The sequence below is a fragment of the Colius striatus genome, chromosome 4 (assembly GCF_028858725.1).
Source record: "Colius striatus isolate bColStr4 chromosome 4, bColStr4.1.hap1, whole genome shotgun sequence".
NCBI classification, from domain to species: Eukaryota; Metazoa; Chordata; class Aves; order Coliiformes; family Coliidae; genus Colius; species Colius striatus.
The window spans coordinates 80,623,351-80,650,370 of NC_084762.1; the positions used below are offsets into that span (position 1 = coordinate 80,623,351).

Sequence of the window (27,020 nt, forward strand, 5' to 3'; positions counted from 1 at the left end):
TGGAACCATGGCCTTAGATTGGAAAAAAAAAAAAGTCCCTAATGCCTTTACATTCCTTATTTTGTCTGAGAACAGTAATGAGAGGAAAAGTGCATTTTTTTAAACTGCACTATCTGTTAGTAAATATCAGAAATAAATCATATAGATCCACAAACTGAGTAGTTGTATGCATTCTTTTGGTCACTGTAAATTTAGAGATTTTTAAAAATTTTATTTTGTATTTTGGTAGTAAGGAACTTCCTGTTTCAAATTACTGAACCTTCCACTTAAAAGCAAAACCTAACAAGCTAAAAATGATGCAGTCTGATATATGACTAGTTATTTGAACCACATTATCCTGCCATCTTAGTACCATGTGTTAGATTTTTAAACTTTTAAGACCAAAGAAAAGAAAATAAATTTTAGCACAAGCATTCATTGAAAACATACTTTCAATATCTACCAATTTTTAGATAAGAAGAAATATGTATAAATGAAAAGCAGCTATCTGATGCTGTACTGCTGTTCTCAAACAGCTTCTATGGCTTTAAATAGAAAAACCTACCAATGAAATTTTGGATATTGCACTCTGGGACTACACAAGTCTTAAAAGTAATAGCCTTTGTTATTTTTTAAAGTTATTAATGTAGTTTTATGGAAATGCTGTAGCATTTATGATGTGAAATTAGATAAACAGTTTAAGAACACTGATTTCTAGGGGTTATATTTTAGAATGAAAATTAGTGTCCTATGATTTACTAATTTTAAACAGATATTGAGCATTACAGAAATTATGTATGAGGTAATCTGACAACCTCAGCTAACCTAAAAGAATATTACCACTACTTACATAACATAATTACTTAATTAGCCTTTTTTTTTTTGTTAAATGAGGATTATATTAGGATTTATAGTGGCATAAAACATATAAATACTATGTAAATGTTTTCTGTGATGCTCTTTGTTGACGTACTTAAGTTGATCCAAAGTTTTTTCAATACTATATATTTTCATGTTTCAGTTATCAATTTGAATACGTAAACGGTATGTTATTAATAAAACAGGAATTCAAAGATCCAATAACAAAGTAAAAATATAATAGGAAAATAATTATTTGTAATATCACTATACAGTTTTGGAATATAAATACTTAATTCTTTATTTCAATGTATCATTTACTTGATCTTAAAATATTCCGGCATGATTACTTTTGTCTGTCTTCTTCACTTCTGTCTTCCTTACTCCATCAGAAAATCTATATGATGTTTTAATTACATATCACAGAATTACAGAATGGAAGGAGTTAGAAGGGATCTCCACAAATCATCTAGTCTAAGCCCCCTTCTAAAGCAGGTCCACCTAGATCAGGTTACACAGGAATGTATCTGGATTGGTTCTGAAAACCCCCAGAAGAGACTCCACAAACTCCATGGGCAGCCTGTTCTATATCTCTATCACCTGCACATGAAAAGTTAATAAATAATTTTATAAAACAGCATATATCATTGAGCTACTGGTTAACTATTTATCTACTAAGGGACATCAGTATTATTTCCTGAATCACAGATTTTCAGCACACATTTTGGGTTCAATATACTCACACAGAAAACACATTACATTTGTATGAATTCAGGCATACATCCTTGTCTAAATCCAAACATACATACACAGCTATTGCTCTTGGCACTGTCAATATTTTAAATGATATAATGTGAATTCCTTCTGTCTTTAGAGGTGATGGTTGTATGCCATCAGTACAGTATACATTTCAGTTATTTGTGCATGTTGGAATAGATAGATGTATTTTAACTTGCACTGGATTCAGTCTCATTTTTCTGTTTTCTTAATTCCCATCTGAAGTTGTAGGCAAGTGACAGAATGTCTGCTTTTCACGAAAATGGCACAATAATTTTAAACTGTAATTAATATTTAGTTACAGACAAGTCACCAGGCAGCAATTTTGCAAGGCTGTGTTCTCTGGCTGGCTAATCAGACCACCAGAGTATGGGATTTGCATACCATAAAACTGACAAGGAATAACCATGACACAATTATGCAGGTCAGACACCAGAACAAATATGAGCAGTGGGAACTGCACAGCTGGGAAGAAAAAAAAAATCTGCAACAAAACATTAATGAATGCCAGAATTCCTATCATTCAGCTAAGGCAACCTCATTCAGAAAGTATGTTTCTAATTACAGCCTCTTCCACTGCTGAGATACTCAGCAACAATAAGAAAATTTGAACTATTTCTGCTGTGTTCTCACCAACCTGTCAGCATTTGTCAGTTAAGAAGCACTACTGCTATTTTCAGTTCATTCATTCTCTCATTTTCACTGAGAGTGACTAATTTCTGTGTCCCACATACGTCTATAAAATACACACAATATAGTATGCATATTACTGTACTGGGCATAATTCGCAGCTTTTGGCAGGGGGTGGTGGAGTCTGAGGTTGCAGGGGTGGCATCTGTGGGAAGAGACCAGAGGCTGTGCTGGACACAGATGGTTCCAGCAGGCTTCGATGGACCCACTGCAGGACACAGATGTACCCACTGGAGGAACTTGCGGTGCCCCTGAACCAGTTACATGAGCCCCCATGAGAAAATATTAAGTCAAAGGCAGTAAATGCCACAAAAAAGAACAAGGCTGGAGCAAGAGGTGTCACTGGAGAAGGACAGAGAAAGGAATGTGACTGAGCAGAGGCTGCAGCTGAAGCAGCTGACTGACTAGGTGATGGAGACCAAGTGACCTTCCCAGCAAGCACCAAGAAGTGGGACCCTAAAGGGACCATAGGAAAACAAGGACACTGCCCCAATATGCTGCACTGTCCTTACTTCACAAAAAGGACAGTGTGGACTTTGGCAAGAACAAAAACAGGGGAGTAGGGGTGGGAAAGGGAGGGGGGTGTCCAGAGAGAACCAGGGAAGTTTTTCCTAAGGGTTTGTTATTATTTTTCTTCAATATCAGAACTGGTGATTAATTGTTAATTGGCAAATAAGTTAAAATGAAATCTGCAAATCAGTACACTGGTTTTGTCTTTAAAAATTATATAAATACATTATATTTTGGGATTAATACTGTCACATGAACATATCTGCATTTTCTTCTGGCTGCTGTTTGTTCAGAAAAGCTTTTCAGAGAGCAAAATCAAATTAAAGGTAAAAGCAAGACCAATTACATTTCTCAGTCCTTACATTATGGCTTTCCAGACTGATCTTGCTTACTCGTAATTAAATGAGAATTTTACCAATGACTTTGAAGCAATGGTATGTAGCATATTGTACACAATATAACGCAATATTCCTCTTTCATATAGTTTAGGTACACCTGATGTCTGGAACTACTGAGTGCTTCTAATTAATTGAATATTTCTGCATTACCTGTATACTCAAGATGAAATCCAGCAGCTGAAACACTGATATCAGACTGAAAGTTTAGGTATAAGTTATTTGATGTGCTGTTGAGAAGTGGAGGTATGGTGGTTCCTGAAAAGGGAAATCAAAATATTATTGAAATTCACAGAAAGTGAACTAAAGAAGATAGGATGGCAGGGGAAGAGAAAGAGAATACAAAGGCAAAAGAGAGAGAGAGAGAGAGGTCACATAACCAATTCCACCATATTTTGTCATCACTGATGCTATCTAAGATCTGTCCCTGTAAAAGTTTTATTACAGTGCACTACAATATCACAGACATGAACTGTAGGCACTCTGAGAAGAAAGGTCTAATATAAATTTATATCACATGCTTTTACCCACAAAAAGGGAAATATTCACTAGAATTTTCATAAAAGCAAGAGCCATTCCTATAACTGGAATAATTTTAAATCTAAAAAATACATCAAACATTACCAAGTCGTTCTGAACATATTTTGTAGGGCTATTCTTAGAAATGTGTTTATTTATTTGTGTTTCAGCACAAGACATGACAACTATCTTCTTGTCTGTGATCTCATTTTGTATACATGAATGAAGTAGAATAAAGGAAACCAAAACAAAACAAGAAAAGGGCAAATGAAACCACTTCATTTATCTAAAATAAGGATAAAGAATGCATAATTTAGTTTTGTGCAAATTCAAGTGGCATGCCTTTTAGAGGTCTGTATTTCTGGACCCTGCTATAAGAATGAACATAAAATTAGATTAATAGATGTCTAGTTTGGGAGCCTCTGAATGTTATTTCATTTATAATATTTTCAAATATTCAGCTTAATAAAGTTTTCTGTAAGATGACTGATTAAAACAGAAAGAATACTACCTGTTAATTATAGAAGAAACAAACACACACATATACATACACATACAAGAAACAGAAAGAGTTGTGTGTTTACAATAAAGAGTTGAATCTGTGAAACACTTATTGTAAAATCTTCTCAGTCACCTGAATAACTGCCAAGCCTTGGAGCATTGTTGTCAGCACCATCATAAAAGTCTAAAGAATCCCAGTTGTGTTCTGTGGCAAAACTCACCACTTGTATCTATAAAGAAAAATGTAAGATAAAGAACATAAACTTCTCCCTCTCTGTATTCAAGCACAAACACAACTGTAAATTGTAGCCTCTGTTGCTTTCAGTCACGTAAAGTTGTGTTTTGCTCTCATTGTCAAAGAGAATGGAAAATCATAATTATATGAACTGCAATCTTTTATTTAATTGCTAATTCAGACTTCTAAATCCTGTGACCCTTAGTGACAACCACATATTACCTCTTTCAAGAGCCACACAGCCACAAAAATAATCTGGATATAGAATATGATTCCCTTGTTCAGGGGACATTGAGGGAAAGACAAAACACGGTATCACCATCTACTGCAGTTTCTTTGTGATTCTCTCTGGTTTATCCACAACTGAAAACATTCCCACAGTGATAAACTCTGCTTCATCTGTCTTGTCATGTTCAATTCTGCCTCCAGCTAAGAGCAAACTCCTGTGTTTGGTTACCCTCATCACTGACTCATCTCCTGAGGAGCAACAGTCACTAGAATGCTACAAGCAAAAGAAAGAACATTCACTTCTTTTCTTCCAGATGTAACAACATTCTTCCACTCATAAGGAGATGGAAAGTGATAAGTAAACAGACTACAAGAAGGAAGACACATCTGTTCTCATACAGTGAAAACATTCCCCACGAAAGTAGAGAAATACCAGGCTCCTGTTCCTGTTTTGGAGGGGAAAGGATCTGGCCATTTTTGGTTTTAGTGAAAAAACTATTTAATGAAAAGCATTTAACGAGTGACAGAAGCATGATGAAATGTCAACTATCCTCAAAAAAGCATACCTTAGCCACTAAGAGAAATTGCTACTTTTGTTGTTCTTCTGTCTTGATTATTCTTCCTTCTATTTTTTCCCAAATTCAGTGGCTTCAACAGAAAGAATAAGCACTGTTTCCAGTACTACTAGGTAATTAAGTTATTTTTCTAGGTAAAAGCAACGTTCAGCTTGGTGACATATTTCTTGGATGGAGGTGTTAAACACTGCAATTTTTTTAATAGGAATTGTTCAGACACTACAGCCAAAAGAAGATATTTTTGAAAAAGAAGTAAAGCAATGGAGAAGCCCTGACATGTTACTGTGTTTTAGAAAACTGCTGTAGGCCTATTGGATCTGCTGTCTCAGAAGATTTTAAGATTTATCATTTATTTTTTGATTCACAAGAGATTCAAATGAAACTTCTGGGAGTTATCTCTGTCAGGAATATTTCTCAAGAACTGGAAGTGCAGGTACCTAGGAAAACTTCAGAAAAAAAAATTAAATTATGTCTTTTTTTAATGTGTTTTCAGAGCCAGGTTGCTGCTGTCCACACTTTTATATTTGTCATAAATTGCGTAATTTAAAAAAAACCCTACTTTAGTGGAAGTGATGGTAATAACCCTAAACTCCCCATGTAGTCCATAAATAGACACATCTTCAGGCACTAATTCAGAGTCAGAGACTATATTAGATATTTTGAATTGAGGTGCTTTTCTCCTCTAACTTTATAAAGAATCATGATAGATTAATTTCCTGATATGAAGTATTTGTTAGGTGTCTGAAGACAGTCTTTGGTCCACATTTCATGATTATCCAAATCTACTTTTAAACATCTACTTTTTGATTTGATATAAGACAGCTCAGTTTTTATATCCAACTGCACTTGTTCAAGAAATTCAACAACATAATCATACACAATGACAGCTATTACATCTAAAGAGCCTAAAATTCCATCTACACATTTCATAGAGGAATATGTGTTAGCAATACAATATTTTTGTCTCCTTTAAAGCTTAGGAAGTGGATTTGTTACTTTTAGAGAACAAATATTGGTCAGGAAAAATGTCCAGGTATTTTATGCAATTACATAAACACATAAGCATTGTCTATTAGAGTATCTTGAATATCCCCATTTGCATGCACTCTCAAGTTGGACTAAACCAGTCATTCAAGTTTTCAAATGTTGCCTCAAGTAGCTAATTTTCTAAGTGATAAAGATATTTTATGTATGCATATTCATTTATAAAATTTACTATGATTTGGAAAACCCCAAAATAATTCTGATGTCATTTCTATGTCCTTACTAGACATAAAGCTACTCAGTTGTGAAAAATAATATGATGAATTCTGATATACAGTCTGTGTTACTAATTCCGCATCAGCTGTCTTCAGTGATGATATCAGGGACTTCATCTTTCTCAGCCCCAGTTCTGAATATCAGACAAAATTCAAACAATTAAGTATGAGTATCACACTTCATGAGCGTGCTGCTTCAGTGTCAATATTAAATGTTCTATAGATCTAATTACACTCATACAGGTTTTCCCATGAAACTGCTTTGATTACATTTATACAAATATAAATTAATAATTTATTCAATAACCGATGAAAGAAATGAAGGACGGTATTTTTTAGCCCAGTAAAAAAATCACAAGAACTAGAAAAAAATTAACAGTAAATATATTGCTTCATTTATGGTTTCTTGATCTGCATTTAGTTAGGAATTTGATCACGTGATGCTTAGAAGTCCTAATTTATTAAACCCAACTGCCTTTCCAATAACCAGATCTCTGTCAGTTCCTTTAGTGAACTCTAAAGAGTGAAATATACATGACTTAGCCTAATGGATACTTTTCTGCTATGCATTCCATGAAGTTCTTAACTGAAGTTTGAGTAAATGAGAATTCTGACCAGTTCTCATCTCATGTTGAAACATTCTGAAGCTTCTTTAAACTACAACGAACTTAACTAAAGAGTAAATAATGGAATTTCTAGGAAAATATGCAAAAATTGTCCATAGAAACAAACCACTTAATTTCACTCTGTTAGAGGAGATTTATCCAATTGGGAATGGAAAAAAAGACTGAACAAAAGCTTCAAAGCTTCTCTATTACAAGGAGACACTGACCTATTCAGACAACACGTTTTAAATTATTGGTGGTTTTCCTCTAAGTAAAAAATAATCAGGTGTAGTTTTAAGATTTTTGTAAATCTTATAACTTTTAACAAAGTGTGAATAAAAATAAATGCAGTAAATTCCATTCTGAGAACTATCAGTGAGATAGTAAAGTGTATTAAGAAATTCTCTTTTCTTGCTCTTATATCAGGAAAATCAGTTTTAAACATGATGATAACAAGCAAATAGCAAGTATACTTACCTGAATCCCAGCTCCCTCTGGTACTGTGATCTTCCATACACAATTCAGATTGTTGTCATACGGCTCAGGGTAACCAGGAGACAAAATGGTCCCTTTGCGCTTTGTTAAAATTCCACCACAGGGCACTGAAAGGAAATGTGTAAGGCAAGGAAAGAAGTAAGAAGCTTCAGAAGTAAGAAAAGTTATTATAAAAGCTTATACAATGTTCAGCATACCATGTCTGAAAACTTTTGTAAATTTATGGTACATTAAAAGATTTATATTCACCTCAGGAAAGTAAAATCTTGTATCTCAAAAGTTTCCTTTTAAGGGAAAACGCGAATTATATAAATTTTCTACCTGAGACAACCATGATCATATTCCCCCTATTTATTTAACCTTTAACAAAGTGAAATCTATTCCATTATTTCCTAGTAACCTTAAAAAATAAAGCATTATTTTTAAGGGTTAAGAATGAAGTTTGAACAGCTATGTATTATATGAGTATGAAAGACAAAAGCATGTAATTAAAAAGATACATTCTTAATAATGCTACTTTGTTGCTGTCTAAATAATTAATAGCACCAGTCTTAACTTCTTGACTGTTCTCTTTGCTTATGTAAGTTATGCCATTATAGACTATGGATCTATCACATCAGTAAATAGCAAGACTACACTCATCACATGCATGCCCATGAATTAATAGAAGTGTTATGCACGGAACAGAACAGAGGCATCCAGTACCATGAAGTTACTTTTCTGAATTTCAACTTGAATGCCTCTTGTCTGGATTATTAGATGCTCTAACAGGGACAAAGAACATTACAGCTTAACCTAGATACAGATATTCTGTTGGTATTAGGAAGCTGAAGGAAAAGATTGATGAGATGGTTTATCAGAACCATTAGAATGTATCACTTCTGTGCAACACTACTAAGTTCTGAATGGATTGCATTAGATACAAATATGAGGTTTTAGAAAACAGGAGAATAGTATTTATCTTAATGAATTATTGTAGGTACATTTTGTGTGGCATATAATTGATAGAATCTCTTGGGAACTACATGGATAAACTAAAGGTCAATGTCACGTAAAGTGTTCAAACAAAAGGATAAGCAGACAGAACGATTGATGTCTACTATCTGTAATGAAATATTCAAGCACTCACTAGAGTTAAGGCAATTTAATATGGTCATGTCTACCTCTTCAGTTACTAAACTGACTTAGTTCAATACAATTTTCACCTCATATATATTTCATCACCTTTACTGGTATAATGATTTTCACACATAAAGTGGCCTGTAATCCTTTCACAATTCAACTTGTCTAGAGACAGATAGCTTTGTCTTTAACAGACCAAATAATATATTAATCACAATAATATATTGTGATCATTGGTCAAAGTAATTATTTTAATATTTTGTTGAATTGATATATTTGAAAAAGAAAGGGATTATATTTTAAGGAAGTGAACAGTACAAGTCTCCCGATTAAAATGTAATCACTAAAAGTAAATGAAATTCAGCTATACTCTTCAGCTTCTTCTTCATATATAAATTGTTGAATTATTCCTATGCATGAAAAAATCTAAATAAACATTGTTTGTGTATAATAGCTGGTTAATTTTATTTTATTAATATTATCCCAGTGGTACTTGGTATTGATCTATATCAAGATTTGAATGTTTTGGAAACAGAAAAACACTCAGACTCCACCATGTACCATTAGCTGATCAGCATAAAACTAAAAAATCATCCTAACGAAAAAAACTTCTTTAGATGTCTTGATTCTCTAAATGAATAGTTTTCAATGTATTATTGTTTTCTCATGTAAAAGAGCAAGCCAAATTCTAATAAAATTTCATACGTAAATGTGCCATATTTGCCTTTGACAAAAACCTATGGAAAAAATCTGCTATTAGAATTTTATCTCTTTAGTGTTGGGCTTTTCAGAATAACCACCAGATTCCCAATTGACATAACTCAACTTTATAAATGTCAATGGACACATATTAATTTAAGAACTTAATTTTGATATTTTTAATCTTGGGTTACTAGAATGAGAAAAAGTAAATTTTCTGATTTTTTTTTTCCTGTCAAGAAATGAATTATTGGCCTAAGTATTTCTAAGCTTTAAGGTACTACTATTCCTTCTAATAGCTTGTAATATCTTGTTAGAGATCTGCAAAGTGAGAGCATCTTAGTCTTGTAAGCAGTCGTGGCACAAACTGGTATTTCTGAGTCTAGATTAAAGGACAGCCAGGGACTGTCACTGAAGTTGACATAAAATAAGTTAACATATAATTTATAGCACCATAGTATGTTCAAGAATGCCGTGAACTGTCACAGTAAGGTTAGAATAGAAAGAAGAACAAAATCTTAACCTTGAATGAAGAAGAAAGTGAATAAAAGTAAGCAAGATTAAAATACTGTGCAGATGACAAAGAAGGAACATTGTCAGCTAGAGAGAACAGTATACATTTTAGACAGTAATAAAAAGCTTTAAGAACTCACCAACACATGTAGGGAGTGAATCATTCCACTGTGCCAATGCATTTGGTACTGTATCACATCTAATTGCTGTTGACCCATGGAGGATATAGCCTGGATTACACTCAAAAAGAACCAATGACCCAACTGCAAATTCATTTCCAATCCTTTTTCCAAATCTTGGTTCAGGCACAGAGCTACACTGTGTTGCACTTGTTCTTGGAACAGCTGCAAACATATAAACAATTGTGGATTCTTAATTTTAGATTTGGTGGCGGAATACAGATTTTGAACCACAAACATTCAAAATGACTGGAATAAACATTCAATTATTTGCCAGTTAAAACATTTTCATAATCCTAAAAGGAATTTTCAGAATATGAATTGCATACTCTTGCTGCCTGAGTTACTATTTAGCAAAGTATAGCACTTATATACTTGCCAAGATTAAAAGCAATGAATAAAAACCAAGTTGAAAATTTTCCAAAATGACAATGAAAATAAATAGTGCTACAAAACATTCAGCTAATACATGGTTTCAAAATAACATTTCTGTGTCAGATATTTACAGTTATTCCTGTGGATTTCTAAAAGTGTATTGACTGTCGGACCAGGATTTAAATTTAATGAAATAATGAATTGCAGTTGCAAGTATCTATGTATAACCATTTCTGTGTTTGACTCAAAGAAAGGCAAATATTGTAAACAAAGGGAGGTATCTTAATAACAGTAAGATCACTGATTCACCTACAGGTAATTACACAGTTATTCTGAAATTGTTAAGATAGACCAATTAAAGCAGTCAGATGGTCAACCAGCTAAGAAAATAGAAACAGCTGCTTTGTATAACTGTTAAATTTGGAATCTATTATGTTTCTTAAATATTTTTACATATATTTATATTTTATTTAAGCTTTAAAGTACAGACAAAAGAATAATTGCAAATATTTTTCAGAATACCAGAAACAGAAAAATTTGCTATATTGTTATTAGGCTACTGCTTTCCTCTGCATTCTCAATCTGTCCTATCTGATGATTTGCATCTTGTGATGAAAAGAATAAACATACACATTTTCCAGATTGTCTCACCTTGATAAACAAAATGAAATCCTTTAGCTGTTATTGGTCCAACTGAAGTAAATCTAACCGTGATCTGGTTACCTGAGCTCAACGGAAGGGATTCACCTACTCAAACAAAGCAAATACAAAACTATCATAAACAGTTTTTACTAAAGAAGCATGAAAAATAGCTGCCAACATCTTTGCAGCTAGAAATAACCTGTCCCAAACCCTGTTGTTTCAGTAAACTTCACAAGCTATACTTGATTTCAGTATTTTCTGTTGGTAGCATTATGGTGTTCTACAAAAGAGTGGATAATCCCAGTTATTAGGAATACTTGTTTATTTTCCTTTGCCGAAAAAAATACCCACCAAATCCCACATCTCTTTTAATTGAGTCAAAATACACATAATATATATAATCTACTTAATTTTACTTTGCTACAAATATACACTGCTTTCTCTTAAAAATATATAATGCCCAGTTCAGATTTCTGTCTAGATAGAATTCACAAAGGCACAGACTAAGAAGCCTGAAACACTCACTATAATAGCTAAATACTAGAAGAAAATTATTTTTAAAAAATAGTTTCCATTTTACTTCATTTTATTCATTAATGCAGAGAGGATTCGGTTATTAGGCTTTTAGTTTTAAATACTGATTTCATAAATTTACCTGAATTGAATCTAAGAAAATAGACCAATCATCTTATTTTCTATGACTACACTATATTTCTAAGTTAATAACAAATAAATAACAGTTTAATGACAGTTCTATTAGTGATACCTGAATGAGATCCTGAGAGAGAGGATAATAGAGATGACTGCTGAGTTGGACCATCATATACTTCAACTACATCATGGAGTGATGTCTGGAAAAATACAAACTGGCCAAAAACCACTGACCAAATAGGTATGAAAAAACCAACAGGCACCAATACCAAAGGACAGAATGATAAAGAAAAGGGGAAAAAAAAAACCAAAAAAAAAAAGAGAACAAAATATACATTAATATGTTTGGTTTAAATATTTAAATTAAAATTTATATGTATGAATCAGTTTCTCTGATCACTTTAAAAGCTGTTTAGGTAGTTTTCACGCCATTACAGTAGTAAATGGAAAAAAAATAATTCTATATATATAAAAGAGACAATGAAGGTACACAAACCATAAATATACATGTTCAAAGATTCTAGTAATGAGAGCACATATCTTTCTTCTGCTGTTGAATATACTTTTCAAATTCTCTGCTCTCCCTCATCCAACACACATCTGAATTCTCAGTGCAACGTTCTCTTTTACAATTCTAGGCAGGTTGCTATGTATTGCTTTTTATTACTTAATTTTGTTGATAAGTTTTACTTACCTTGCAATGCTTCATTTTTTCATAGGAACATAATACACAGTAAATCTTTACTAATATAAAGCAAATGAGCAATTGATTCAAAGTAACAAACACTTTTTGTAATATATGTGCTGCATCATAAAAATCATTAGTTTTTGAAATTATGCTAGAAGAAGAACTCAAGAAAGTTATGCTTGCACTTAAGTTCAAAGGTCTGTGCAGCAAATGCACATCACAGGTGTTTGTAGTTTCAATATAAATACACAGTGAAAAGATAAAAGAATTGTTTGGATTACTTCTGGCCAAGTACTTTTTTCGTACTTAAAAAACATTTGTATACTAGTTTTATCACCATTACGAGCAATAGAGGTCATGATGGCTTAAGGACTATAAAGGTAGAAAGGTGGAAGTAGTTAGATATTTGTAGATACTGCAACAACTGTAAAGAGAAACAGAACCAGTACAAAAATAGTTGGCTATGATTCCTTTAATTTACACAGTCTGTAAGCTTTAAAAGCTGTCTCTTAACAATGACAGGGAGCTATTTAGTCTGGAGAAGAGAAGAGAAGAGAAGAGAAGAGAAGAGAAGAGAAGAGAAGAGAAGAGAAGAGAAGAGAAGAGAAGAGAAGAGAAGAGAAGAGAAAGAGAAGAGAAGAGAAGAGAAGAGAAGAAGAGAAGAGAAGAGAAGAGAAGAGAAGAGAAGAGAAGAGAAGAGAAGAGAAGAGAAGAGAAGAGAAGAGAAGAGAAGAGAAGAGAAGAGAAGAGAAGAGAAAAGACTGAGGGGGGGACTTTATCAATTCTTATAAATGCTTAAAGGGTAAATGTCAAAGAGGTTGGAGTGAGTAGCATCCAGTACCAGGACAAGAAGTAATGGGCACAAGGTGGACCACAGAAAGTTATGCTTGAACATAGTGAAAAAATTCATTACGGTTGTGAGGTAGCCCTGGCACAGGCTTTCCAGGGAGGGTGTGAAGCTTCCTTCTCTGGAGGTTTTCAGAACCTGCCTGGACATATTCCTGTGTGACCTGATCAAAGTGAACCTGCTTTAGTTGGAGTGGGAGTTGGACTGGATGAGGACTGCATGATTTCTGGAGGTTCCTTCCAATCCTCATGATTCTGTGATTCTATGAAAATGTGATGTTTTCAAATGGTTGTTTTGACTGATTTGAATAAAAAGATCCAACTTGCCAAGTCAGGGTCTTATCATGCCCTATATTCAAGAAGAATTTTTTTCTTAAAAAAAAAAAACAAAAACCTCTATTTGAAGGGAAAGATAATGTCAAATTGTTACATTTTTTAAAAAAGGAATTTTGAAGCTCTCTGTGAGAAATTTCCAAATATTTTTATGCACTTTTAAGCAGAAATGTAAGTGAAATGTCAAATTATGTCCATCATTTTTAGTCTCTGGGAAATTAAACACTGACATTTTTATTAGCTCTCCTGATTTTTAAAATAATAGTTAGCATTTAGCTACATTAAACTATTCTCTTTAATGTTGCTAATGACAACTAATAAACTTAATCCAGCTAATTGTTTCTATGACATTGTACTTCTACCAAATCTTATTTTCATACTCAATGAATTTCATTTTGTCGTTGAGCCAAGAAAAGTTCCTTGTGACTTTCAAAGTTAGTTCCCATTTCAAATTAAGTTTAAAAACTATCGAAAATTCAGGCAAGTGCTGAGGCATAACTTAACAAACACACATAAATATTATAAAGAGCTGTATCCTGGGAAAACTGTAAAAATACAATTGATAAGCTGTATTTGTGTTGTAGTGGGTTATAAAATATTTACACAGCAATTATATCATATAGTGAGTCAAATTCAAAGGTCTACTTCTATCTTTCATAAGTATTTCAAGACTGTTGTTGCCTCCAGCCTTGCCTTAAGCACCTTCCTATCTTAGGGTATAATACTGAAGAAAGTGAACAAATAGGCTTAAAACTGGTGATTTTGGGAACAGAAAGGTCCACATATAACTTCTGGTAAGTGTTTTTTCACTATCAATCAGTTGCATACTTAAAATAAGACAAGTAAAATATGAGAAGGCAACAAAAAGTTAGGATTGGTTTGAAATCAAGTATCTTATGAACAGATTTAAGGTGATTAGTATGGTTGAGATGTCACAAAGCACTGACAAATAGGATCTACAAACAGAAAGTGGTTAATATGAAACAGTTAAAAGCCCAAGGTTTTTGAGTCCACAGCTTTATGACAATTTAAGTGAATCAAGTTCCCTCCTCATAACAGGAAGGACTATAGTACAGCCAGTAGCAGAGCTAAAATGCAGATTCTATTCCTTCCTCTTTCTGTGACAGGATACTTATGTTTTTATTAAAGCAACAATTTCTTATATTTGTAAAACACAGATGAGAGTATGCAGTAAAATCTACTGTTGGGGAACCCACTACCATTTATTAACTAGTCCAAATACAGATCAAATCACTTTATCTGAAGAATTTGGGGGGTGATTTGTTAGTTAAATGTTGGATCAGTAATTATTTCCTAACCAATTTCTCACTCTGAACTTGCTATTCTCTGTCCACTATTATGAAAGACTGAAAGTAACCTGTCCATACTAGATGTCTAAAATTAGGCTGCAAATTATTTCTAAATTTATGTTCATCTTGACCTTCACTGCTTTGTAGCAATGCTATTTAAAAATAAAGTATATTTTCTTTGTATTTAGTGGGTCAATATTTTGCTTGGATATTTAGATGTCTTATATTTTACAAGATCAATAATGCTAAGGTATGCAAAGAAGCTTGGAATTTTCATAGTCGATACATTAGCTTATGTTTTTCCTCAAAAATAAACAAAACATATTTCTGTGATTTCTATACTTCTCCACTTGTGTAATTAACTTTTATGCAGGGTTTAAATTCGAGGCAAACTATATTATTAATAGATCAGAAAAAATAATCTCTCTTTTAACCAGGCAAGAGCTAGACAAGAGAACTTTCTCTAAATATCTAGATGTATGGCCTTCATCACTGTAACATCTGTATACTTCAATTAGAATTTGGAAAGCATCTAACAACAGATGGAATTCCCACAAAATAGTCGACTGGTTAAAAACTTCATCAAAAGAACTTTCAGTTTGATTTTTAAAGTGACAAGTTCTTCTCTCTATAAAATAAAAAGAAATACTAATATAATTTAAATCATGTTATATCAATGAACAGTATTCTCAGTATAATTCCTCTCACAAAAGAAGGAAACAACTGGAAGCAGAAAAGCCTTCAGAGCTCATCTAGTTCAGTCTTCTCGCTCAGAGAATGTTATTTATAACGTTATGGTTTGCATCCAAGAGTGCTGAGGGAGCTGGCTGATCTGGTTGCTAAGCTGCTCTCCATCTTTTTTGAACAATCATGGAGGACAGGCAAGGTGCCTGAGGACTGGAGAAAGGCCAATGTCACTCCAGTCTGCAAAAAGGGCAGGAAGGAAAACCCAGGAAACTACAGACTGGTCAGTCTCACCTCCATCCCTGGAAAGGTGATGGAACAACTCATCCTGAATGTTACCACTAAATATATGAAGGAAAAGACAGTTATCAGGGGGAGTCAGCATGATTCATCAAAAGGAAATCCTGCTTGACCAACCTGATAGCCTTCTACGAGAATAAAAATGGCTGGCTAGATGAGGGGAGAACAGTGGATGTCATCTACCTTGACTTCAGCAAGGCTTTTGACACTGTCTCCCATGAAATTCTCATCAGAAAGCTCAGGCAGGGTTGATTGGATGAGTGGATGCTGAGGTGGATCAAGAACTGGCTGAATGACAGAGCCAAGAGAGTGGTGATCAATGGCACAGAATCGAGTTGGAGGCCTGTGGCCAGTGGAGTTCCACAGGGATCGGTTCTGGGGCCAGTCCTGTTCAACATCTTCATCAATGACCTGGATGAGGGGACAGAGTGTACCCTCAGCAAGTTCACTGATGACACCAAACTGGGAGGACTGGCTGATTCCCCAGAAGGCTGTGCTGCCTTTCAGTGGGATCTCGACCAGCTTGAGAGTTGGGCAGAGAGGAATCTCATGAGGTTCAACAAGGACAAGTGCAGAGTCCTGCATCTGGGAAGGAACAACCCCATGCACCAGTACAGGCTGGGGAGTGACCTGCTGGAGAGCATCTCTGCAGAGAGACATTGGAGTCCTGATTGATAATAAACTAAATATGAGTCAGCAATGTGCCCTTGTGGCCAAGAAGGCCAATGGCATCCTGGGCTGCATCAAGAAGAGTGTGTCCAGCAGGTCAAGGGAGGTTCTTGTCCCCCTCTCCTCTACCCTGCTGAGGCCTCATCTGGAGTCCTGTGGCCAGTTCTGGGCTCCCCAGCTCAAGAAGGACAGAGAACTTCTGGAGAGAGTCCAGTGCAGAGACCCCAGGGGACTGGAACATCTTTCATATGAGGAAAGGCTGCGGGAACTGGGGCTGTTTAGTCTAGAGAAGAGTGAAATGAGGAGGAATCTCATTAATATTTACAAATATATAAATGCTGGGTTTCAAGAGGTTTGAGTATCACTTTTTTCTGTTTTACTGAGGTAATGTGATGAACCTGGAACACAAAAAGAGCTGCTTGGATGTGTTCCTGTGCAATCTGATTGATCTAGGTGAACCTGCTTCTGCAGGGGGATTGGACTAGATGATCTCTAAAGGTCCCTTCCAGTCCCTACCATTCTATGATTCTATGATAACAGATTGTTCAGGCGCACATGCAGAAATATTTTTAATACTTCCAGGGATGGAGACTCTCCGAGCTACTTGTTCCAGCATCCTTTCTCTCTTACAGTAACAGTTTTCCTCTTGCTTTAAGGGAATTTCCTGTGTTTCAGTTTGTGCCTATTGTCCCTTGTTTTATCATTTGACATCACTGAGAACTCTGTCTCTGCCTATTCTACCTCCTTGGTATTTATGAGATCCACCTGCATTTTCTCTTTTTGAGCCTGAACAGACTTAGATCTCTCAGCCTCTCCTTATATGTCTAATGATCCAATCTCTTAATGATCTTTGTCTCTCTTTGTCGCACTCACTTCAGTATGCCCATGTTTGTCTTGTACCGCGGAGACCAGCACTGGACCAAGCACCACCCTAAATGCATCTCACCAGTGCTGAATGAAGGAGGAGGATCACAGTCCTCAAGTTGCTGTCAACACTTTGTTGAGTTCATCCCAAGAAGTTTGTGGCATTTTTTGCCACAAGGTCACGTTGCTGGATCACGTTCAACTCGGCATCATCCATTTAGCCTGCTAGTCCCCAGTCTGTACACAGGGTTGGTTATTCCCTGTCTGCAGACTCTTTTATTTCCTTTCTATTAACTTCATAAGCTTTCTGTCTCCCCATTTCTCAGAGCCTTTGAAGTCCCTCTGAAAGGTAGCACAACCATATGGTGTACCAGACACACATTCAGTTTCATATCATTTACAGCCTTGCTGAGAGTGCACTCTGTCTCATAAGGTAGGTGATTCATGAATTTATTACATAGTATTGGCCACAGTTTCAATCCCTGGAGTACACCATTACTGACTGCCAGCTATCCTTCATGCTGCTTACCACAACTCTTTGAGCTTGGCAGTTCAGATGGTTTTCAGTTTACCTCACTGTTTGCTTATTTAGTTGATACTTGTCAACAAGGATGTTATGGGAGATTGTGCTGAAAGGTTTGGTAAAGGCAAGCAAAACATCCAGTGCTCTGTACTGAACCACCAAGCTGATCAGTGTAAAAGGCTATTAGGTCTGTTAAGAATGATCTAGTTTTTGTAAATCCAGGGTGTCTACCTTCAATTGTCTTCCTGTCCTTAATAGATGTGGAGAAGTTGGCTAGGACTATTTGCTCTATCACATTCCCAGGTATAGAGGGGAGGCCAACTGGCCTATAGTTCCTTCAATCCTTCCCTTGACCTACCAAAGGTAACTGATCTCCCTCAGCACTGATAGCTGCATCTGATCAGGTCCCATAGGTTTGTGTAGATGCCAGTCCTCTTCGAAGTCATCCATTCTCTGTACCTTTCTCATAGTCTCGGGGGTCTGGGATTGCTCAAGGCTGGTTTACCCAAAAAGACTGAAGCAAAAAGGCATTTAGTAATTCAAGAATGCAAATGGATCTTCCCTATTCTTCCTCTTGTTGCTGATGTATCTGTAGAAGCCTTTCATATCCTGTCCCGGATTCAACTCTAGATGGGTTTTGGCTTTCCTAACCCCGTCTTTGCAGTGGGTTTCAAGTGCCTGTATTTTTCCCTGGACATCTGACCCTGCTTCAAGTTCCTATAGACTTCTTTTTCATGTTATTTTTTTTTTAATCAGTACCTCTTTGTTCACCTGTGCAGTCCTTCTGTCACCTTTGATTTCTTGATTAGTGGAATGACCACTCTTTAAGCTGGAATAACATGATTTCTCATCTCTCCAGAGCCATCACATTCTTCCAAACAGATCCCTGTGAATTGCTCTCCCTTCTTTCACAGTAAAGAATTAAACTAAACTCAAAACTTTACAGATAGCACATAATTACCATTAACATTGTACTAATCATGTTATATCAACCTGGGTAAAAAATATGCCATGTATTGGAGATAAAAACCAGTCTGAACAACTTCTATGGATATCACTGAAAGAAGATGGGCTGCCTTTACTCGTGTTTGGTTTCCCATTCACATAAAATTCTCATTCATTTTATGTATTACAAAATCTCAAGAGCTGGAATGGACCTCGAAAGATCATCTATTCCAACTCCCCTGCTAGAGCAGGACCACCTAGAGTAGGTCACACAGGAAGTCATCCAGGTAGGTTTTGAATGTCACCAGAGAAGGAAACTCCACAACCCATCTGGGCAGCCTGTACCAGTGCTCCCTCACAGGGAAAAAGTTTTTCCTTGTGTTTCTTTGGAACCTCTTATGTTCCAGCTTGTACCTGCTGACCCTTGTCCTATCATTGGACATCACTGAGAACATCCTGGCTCCATCCTCCTGACACCTGCCCTTTACGTACTTGTAAACATTAATGAGGTCACCCCTCAGTCTCCTCCAAGCTGAAGAGCCCCAGCTCCCTCAGCCTTTCATCATAAGGGAGATGCTCCACTCCCTTCATCATCTTGGTGTCCCTGCGCTGAACTCTCTCCAGCAGCTCCCTGTCCTTCAGGAACTGAAGGGCTCACAACTGGACACAATATTCCAGATGTGGTCTCATGAGAGAAGAGTAGAGGGGGAGGAGAACCTCTTTCGATCTATTAATCACAGCCCTTCTAATACACTCCAGGATGCCACCGGCCTTCTTGGCCACAAGGGTATGTTACTGGCTCATGCTTATCCTGCTGTCCACCAGCAGCCCCAGATCCCTTTCTGCTACACTACTCTCTAACCTGTACTGGTACATGGGGTTATTCTTTCCAAGATGCAAGACTTTACATTTGTCTTTGTTGAATTTCATTAGATTTCTCCCTGCTCAACTCTCCAGTCTGTCCTGGTCTCGTTGAATGGCAGCCAAGCCTTCTGATGTGTCAGCCACTCCCCCCCAGTTTAGTGCACTCAGAAAGCTCTAGTGTAAAATCAAGTCCATTACTAATGTTATTTACTTTCCTTTAAACTATTACAAAAGAGGCTAACTTGTTTTAGGCATTGTTGTTATATGAACTGAAATGTGTATTTCATAAAAGCCCTCCTGAGTGAGGGAGGTGCTGAGTGAATCAGCACTTAGAATGATAGGCCTTAGTAACTGTCACTGACAAAGGAAAAGTAAAATGAGCTCTATTAATTAAAACAGGGCTCAAATTACCTCTGTGATTCTCCAAAATATGTGTTTGTCTAAAATCAGGAACTATTCCAGAACAAGAGTAAAATTGTCTGCTTAAGTTTGGGAAAGATATCTTCTAAAGTAACAACACTGTTTCTCTTGTACCAAATTAGTTTTGATGAACTGAAAAAAATGCCAAAAAAAAAAAAATCCAGTTACAGTAATCCATTTGTTATGAATGATAATTTTAGCTCTTGAGCATGGTGGTTTAGATAAATCCTTTCTACTATCTTTTAAACAGGTGTGTGCTGATTGTGAATTTTAAAAAAATATATCTGATGTTTCACCATATCTGCTGATGACGTGTTCTTTGCTCATGATTTAGCTGGGATGGATTTTCCTAACAGATCTTACAAGGGAATTATAATACCATATTTAACATTTCTGGGAGGAAAAAAAAAAAAGAGAAAAAGAAAGCAACATTATTCAGAAGGTATGACGTTCTTTAGAAGACAGGGAAAGGAAAATATCTCACTAGAGAAATGGTCTCTATCGTGATTAAAGATAACAAGCAACCACTAAGAAACAAGAAATGGAAACTTCTCATGTATATTAACTGTCTAGAGACCTCATACACAGTGCTAAGTGGTGAATCATGGCCAGTCAACTAAATGATAAACAACAATGGGGAAAATATGTGCTTTAAATAAGCAGGATTCAAGAACAACTATATAAAGCAGAAAGCAGGAAACTAGTGTGTGAGATTCCCCCCATGAGAAAGACTCAGCAAGGCTTTAAAGCTGGTCAGATTAGAGTCATCAATCACATTATCATCAGAGAGGAAAAACTCTTGTGCCCATTCTCATAAGGAAGACAGGAATTCTCCATAAAACTGCATTAAGATCTGATTATACTAGTATGATGACTATCACTCTAGCTTTCATTGAAGGAGTTACTGAAAATCTTTTTTTTTTTTAGGCAGAGGGGAGGAAAGAGATTTCCTATTCTAAACAACAGAATATTGTTTAAATTTTTCATTTCTTCTGCTATTGCTTTTTGATGTCTCCTTGAAGATACCTAGATCTAGCCATTCAGTAGCCTTGAAAAAGAATAAAATACATGAATGAACAGCAGAATATTGCATCTATAAGGACTTTAAAGTTAAGATTCATTTTTTATTCGTATGAAGTACCTTAATATTTAAAGCCAAGAGTTTTACATAAACAAGTTTAATCACGGAAGACAAGAACCTAATAATAACAATAAAAACAATTCAATAATAATAAAAATCAATAGATAAAATCACAACTGTTAAGGTAGACAGATTTATTATCATCTGTCACTGTCTTCACTTATGTTAAAAGGAGAAAAATTACTTTTACCATATTGTTGAAGAGGCTACCTACTGTTAGAACTTTCATCTGTCTTTTCCTGCTGGAAAATAGCTTTCTTCTGTGAGTAATTCCTTTAGTTTCAAAGTAACACGCAGCAGATAAGTAACAAGTATAAGAAAAAATGTATGAAGTTTTCCTTTGTACTTAGGATGAACTGGTAATACACTGTAATGATGGACTAAGTCAATAGTTTTAAATTTTAAAATATTCATGTAGACTTAAATAAACAGATAATCACCCCTTGTGCCTGAGAAAAATTTCCAGTACAACTGCAAGAATAACTTGAATGTGTGTTGGGCTCTTCAAAGAGAAATTATTCAGTAATCATCAAGAAGGTTTTTGAATGGAAAGATTGAAAGATTAAATCCTTGCATGATCTTACAGAATTTATGCATATAGGAATTCTGCTTTCAGTAAGAAAGTTTAAATAAATTTTAAGCAGCTCACATGAATGGAAATATCTGATCTTGTACTTTTAGAGGAATGCTTCAGTTTGACATAACTAGGCATCTCTGAGTTAGCAGTGATACTATGACTATTTAGTTATAAAATTAAAATAGTAACAGACATGTTGATTTCTTGGATGTTTCTCTTACATTTCCAAACAGTTGGTTGTCTACCAGTAGCTGTTAATACACAATCTACTCGTTGTATGTAGCAGGAAACTTTAGTGGTATCTATCAGATTTCCCTGTAATTGTTAACAATTTTTAGCATATGTTACAATAGGAAAAACATTAATTGCTTGTGAATACAATGTAGGGTCTCTACTTGTAGTATCCTGTTGGGTAAATCTCAATTAACACCAGAATAAAACAGCTGTCTAGCATTCCTGAACTTTAAAGCAGTAAAAATTAATTCAGTAAAAGCCTCGGGTACCTTGTAGACTAGGTGTCAACATAAGGCTAGTGATGAGCTTACATGTAATCTACTAGAAGAGATATTCTTACTGACATAAGTAGAGAACTGCTTACTCACAACACATACATATTAACAAGACTGACTGCAAAAATGAAACTTGAGTTTATGTAACAATGTTACAAAAAATGATCGGATATAAAAATAAAACCATGAAATAACTGAAAATTCAAAGATGTTAAAGCTGTAATATATATGTTCATAATAGACATGACTATAAAATGGCATACATTCTCTACAGCTACTGAAACTTAGATTGCTCTTACACAAGTTACCCAATGTAATAAGTTCTGACTATACAACACAAGTCTACAGAAATCCTCAAATACAACTGAATCAGGCCCAATCAGTATGGGTTTATGAAGAGCAGGTCTTGTTTAACAAACCTGATCTCCTTGATGATGACAGAGTGACTTGGTTGTTCGATGAAGGAAAGGCTGTGGATGTTGTCTACCTTGACTTTAAGGCATTTGACACTGATTCCCACAGCTCGGATAGACACACCACTTTCCTGGGTGAAAAACTGGTTAGATGGTTGGATCCAAAGAGTTGTCATCAATGGAGTGAAATCCAGTTGGCGGCTAGTCACGAGTGGTATCTGGGATGATCTCTAAAGGTCCCTTACAACTCCTACCATTCTATGATTCTATGATTCTAAGAATACTTGAGAGAATGCAGAGAGAATAATATTATGGCCAAAAGAGGAAAACAAAGCCCTTCTGAAAGCTAATAAAAGAGTACAGAAGAAAAAAAAATGTAGGGAAGAAAAACAGGTATATAGAAGAAAAATAAATTACAAAAATAAGATACAAACATATATACTAAACAAAATAAGTGACACTATTACCTATATGATGACTCTGACTTTTTTTTTTCGAATAACTGTGGCACACTAGAAAGCTTTTTATAGAATCATAAAATGGTAGGGTTTGGAAGGGACCTTTGAAGATCCTCTAGTCCAACCCCCCTGCAGAAACAGGTTCACCTAGATCAGGTTGCATAGGAACATGTCCAGGTGGCTCTTGAAGATGTCCAAGGAAGGAGCCTCCACAACCCCTCTGGGCAGCCTGTTCCACTGCTCCCTCACCCTCACAGTGAAGTAGTTTTTTCTTATATTTAAGTGGAACTTTTTGTGTTCCAGCTTCATCTCATTAATCCTTGTCCTGTTGCTAGCTACTATAGAAAAAAGGAATGTCCCAACCTCCTGACACCCACCCTTTAGATATATGTAAATGTTAATAAGATCTCCCCTCAATCTCCTCTTCTCCAGACTAAACAGTCCCAGTTCCCGCAACCTTTCCTCATATGAAAGATGTTCCAGTCCCCTGATCATCTTCGTGGTCCTGTGCTGGACTCTCTGTAGAAGTACTCTGTCCCTCTTGAGCTGAGGAGCCCAGAACTGGACACAGGACTCCAGATGAGGCCTCACCAGGGCAGAGTAGAGGGGTAGAAGAACCTCCCTCGACCTGCTGGCCACACTCTTCTTGATACATCCAATTTTTTTTTTAATTCTTAATGGCTCTTTAAAATTCTTTTAAATTCTTAATGGCTCATCTTTTTTCAATTGAGATCATAGCACTGTATTTAAAATTAAAAAGGCCTCTATTCCTGTGATATTTTCTTAAGACATTTGGCCTTATAACTCTGATACTAAGTTCTGTAAGTAACTCTTCCTGGCTTTGTGAAAGGAATGAATAGTCAACATTACTTATTTTTTCCTCTCTCTCCTTTCCCTCTCAAATATTGTCCATCATATTTCTAAATTAGAGAGAGGAGTTTGAAATCAATACAGTCCAAGTATAATAGTTTTTAAAAAAATAGAGATATATGGCTGTAAGCAATAACCATATTTTATTTAATAGACTGGGAGTGAGTAAACAAATCCAGAGCACTGACTAGAATAAGAAAATTAGAATTGATTTAATCTGAATAAAAGTTTAATCAAAAAGACTACTGATAAGTTAGGTACTACATTGTTCAACATAAAAGTACACCGTAATTTCAAAATATCCTATTGAAACACTTTTATCATTAGATGTGCATACATTTTTCTGTAATATTTCAGTCCTATGTGTAGACTGTCTTTACAACTAAAGTAGGTCTTTGATCACTAGCAATGGGTTTTAATGGCATATTTTTTTGGTATCTAACACAACACATCTTAAATCTATGACGACATCTCCCAGACCAATTAGTGATTAACACTATAATCCTTACTAAAAACAGAATAATGAGAGATTTGTGTTTCTTATCTACTTTGCACATGCCTTTTTTTTCTGAAGTTTTTTTACCAAGCCAACAGGCAAAGCTTGAGAGCTTAAATGTCTGTGCCACTGGATGAATTATTTCTAGTCACGCAAAGTGATCCTGCAAGATGACTAATTGGGGCCTTATCTAGCATGGATTTAACTTTACAACTACATTGGCCAAAATCAATGACATGTTATTAATTAGAAAGTTTATCCTCCATTTCTGGTGGAGTTACATTGCAAAACACTTGTATTCAATCATTTAGTCTTTTAGGACATGTTAATTTTTTTCTTTTATGGAAATGATGCATTTGTTAACTATAAAAAGAATCTCTTCTCCTGATTTCCAAGAAGCAAAGTATTTCAGCAAATGCTGTTTAAAACAAAAAACATGAATTGGTTTAGAAAATGTAGGCAAATAGCAGTAGGTATAAATAGTTTTCTTCATGTACAAAGTTGTGCAGGATGTTTGTCAGGAATTGTGATTTTCAATATATTCTTAAATATTTTTAAAAAGTAAAAGTTACAAAATATGTTGATGTCTTTAAGTTATCAAAGATATAAAAGTAAGAACAAACTGAAAAGTTACAGAAAACCATTATGATAATGAATGACTAATATTAAAATATTAAGATGAATTTCTTTGTAATATACTGCATTTACATTTCCTTTATATTAAAAAAAATGGGCTTTGAATCAGTTGTTACCCATACACGACTGAGATTTTGAGATTATAACAGGTAATTCTTGTGAAACATCAGTTCAGTGCTCAGTAGGCAGAGAAAGGAGACAAAATATTGGAAGTTATCAAGAAAATGACAGAGAACGGCAAGCAATTATAGCACAAATGTGAAAATCCCGAGTACAAGGGATAGACTTTTTGGTCTGCCAAAAAGACATGAGAAAATGTGGAAAATATATAGAGGAGGATGAGCAGGATAACAGCAATTATGTAATAGTCTCTTTTGCATCATTAATAGATTTGAATTCATTCTGAAAAGGACATTATTAAAGGGCAAATCTGACAGGAATCTAGAAGATTATGAGATGTATGGGGAAACTGAACAGGGAATTATTTTTACAGTGTTATCAAGTATAAGAATTGGAAAGCATCAAGTGAAAAAAAGACAATGGCACATGTAAAATGGAACATTACACAATACATACTTAAGGAGTGGAAGTGCTTGCTACAGGATATCATAAATGCTAATTCTAAATGGGATAAAAATTCAGTTTTGTAAATTAATGGAAGGAGAACTCATAAGAAGCTACCAAAAACAAGTGCACTACATAGAGATAATAACTCTTTCAGTCATAGATTAATGGAGACTGAGAAAGTACTTCTGATAATCACCAGTAAGCATTGTCCCAGGATGATATTTTCCTAGATTGTCACATTTCTTGCTGCTACAAGAACATTACGTTGAGTAAATTCTTGTTTTCTGATCTGATACTATGATGATTCTTATGGTCTAGTTCTATGGCTTTAGAATTTGTAGTTATTAAGATGGGAAGTCTTGATTTACTTTAAGAGATGGAACTGTAGCATGCAGTCAGGCAATTGTCCAGTACTTTACTGTTTTAATTTTTTTCCTCTCTGTGTATTCCTGATTTATTTTGATCCAAATTATAATCAGTATGCACCTAAGTCTACAGTCTTCACTAATTTAATATTAATATTGATATACTCAGACTTCAGCCATGATAACACTTACAAACTGGTTTCTAATGTGGCTAAGTATATATATTTTTTATCCATTTTCTTTTATAAAGGTATCAAGTTTAAAAATCTGCAATTATTTCAATTTTATTGTACATAGCAAAGGATATTCTCTCTAGGCAGATAGGACTATGCACTCAAACAAAAAGAACAGCAAAGATATTTATATATTAACTCATTATATATATGGACATTGCAATCACATATGTTGCAGGTAGCAACATATCATTCCATATTTGACTATACTATTGGCTGTCTTAATTTTCTCAAATGGTATTATAAAAATTCACAAGGCTTTAGGCTTAGTAAATGGCAATTTACAAACATTAAAAACAGTGACCTGGTCGAATACATTAAAATACATTACATAGAATACATACAATTACACTTTGAACTGTTTTCTCAATCAGAAGGTTGAATCTCCTTCAACCATTTTTCTCTTAGCAAGAAATTAACCTTCACTGCTGGAAGATCAGATGATTATATACCTTTCAGAACTATCAGTTGACAGATTATATGAACTGTGAGACTTTATAAA

At 35.0% G+C, this 27,020-nt stretch overlaps 1 protein-coding gene across 3 annotated transcripts in view; it reads right to left on the minus strand.

Annotated features, from left to right (window-relative positions):
- CSMD3 (CUB and Sushi multiple domains 3) overlaps positions 1–27,020 on the minus strand; it is a 611,954-nt gene that overhangs the window by 99,801 nt on the left and 485,133 nt on the right. For 2 of the 3 annotated variants that reach the window (XM_061994595.1, XM_061994594.1), the window contains 6 exons: positions 11,923–12,036; positions 11,166–11,261; positions 10,101–10,304; positions 7,609–7,733; positions 4,363–4,459; positions 3,363–3,467 (listed from right to left, as the gene is read on the minus strand). In XM_061994595.1, coding sequence (XP_061850579.1) covers positions 3,363–3,467; positions 4,363–4,459; positions 7,609–7,733; positions 10,101–10,304; positions 11,166–11,261; positions 11,923–12,036 — 741 coding nt within the window. The remainder of the gene's footprint in view (positions 1–3,362; positions 3,468–4,362; positions 4,460–7,608; positions 7,734–10,100; positions 10,305–11,165; positions 11,262–11,922; positions 12,037–27,020) is intronic. The other variant, XM_061994596.1, reaches the window with a different exon arrangement.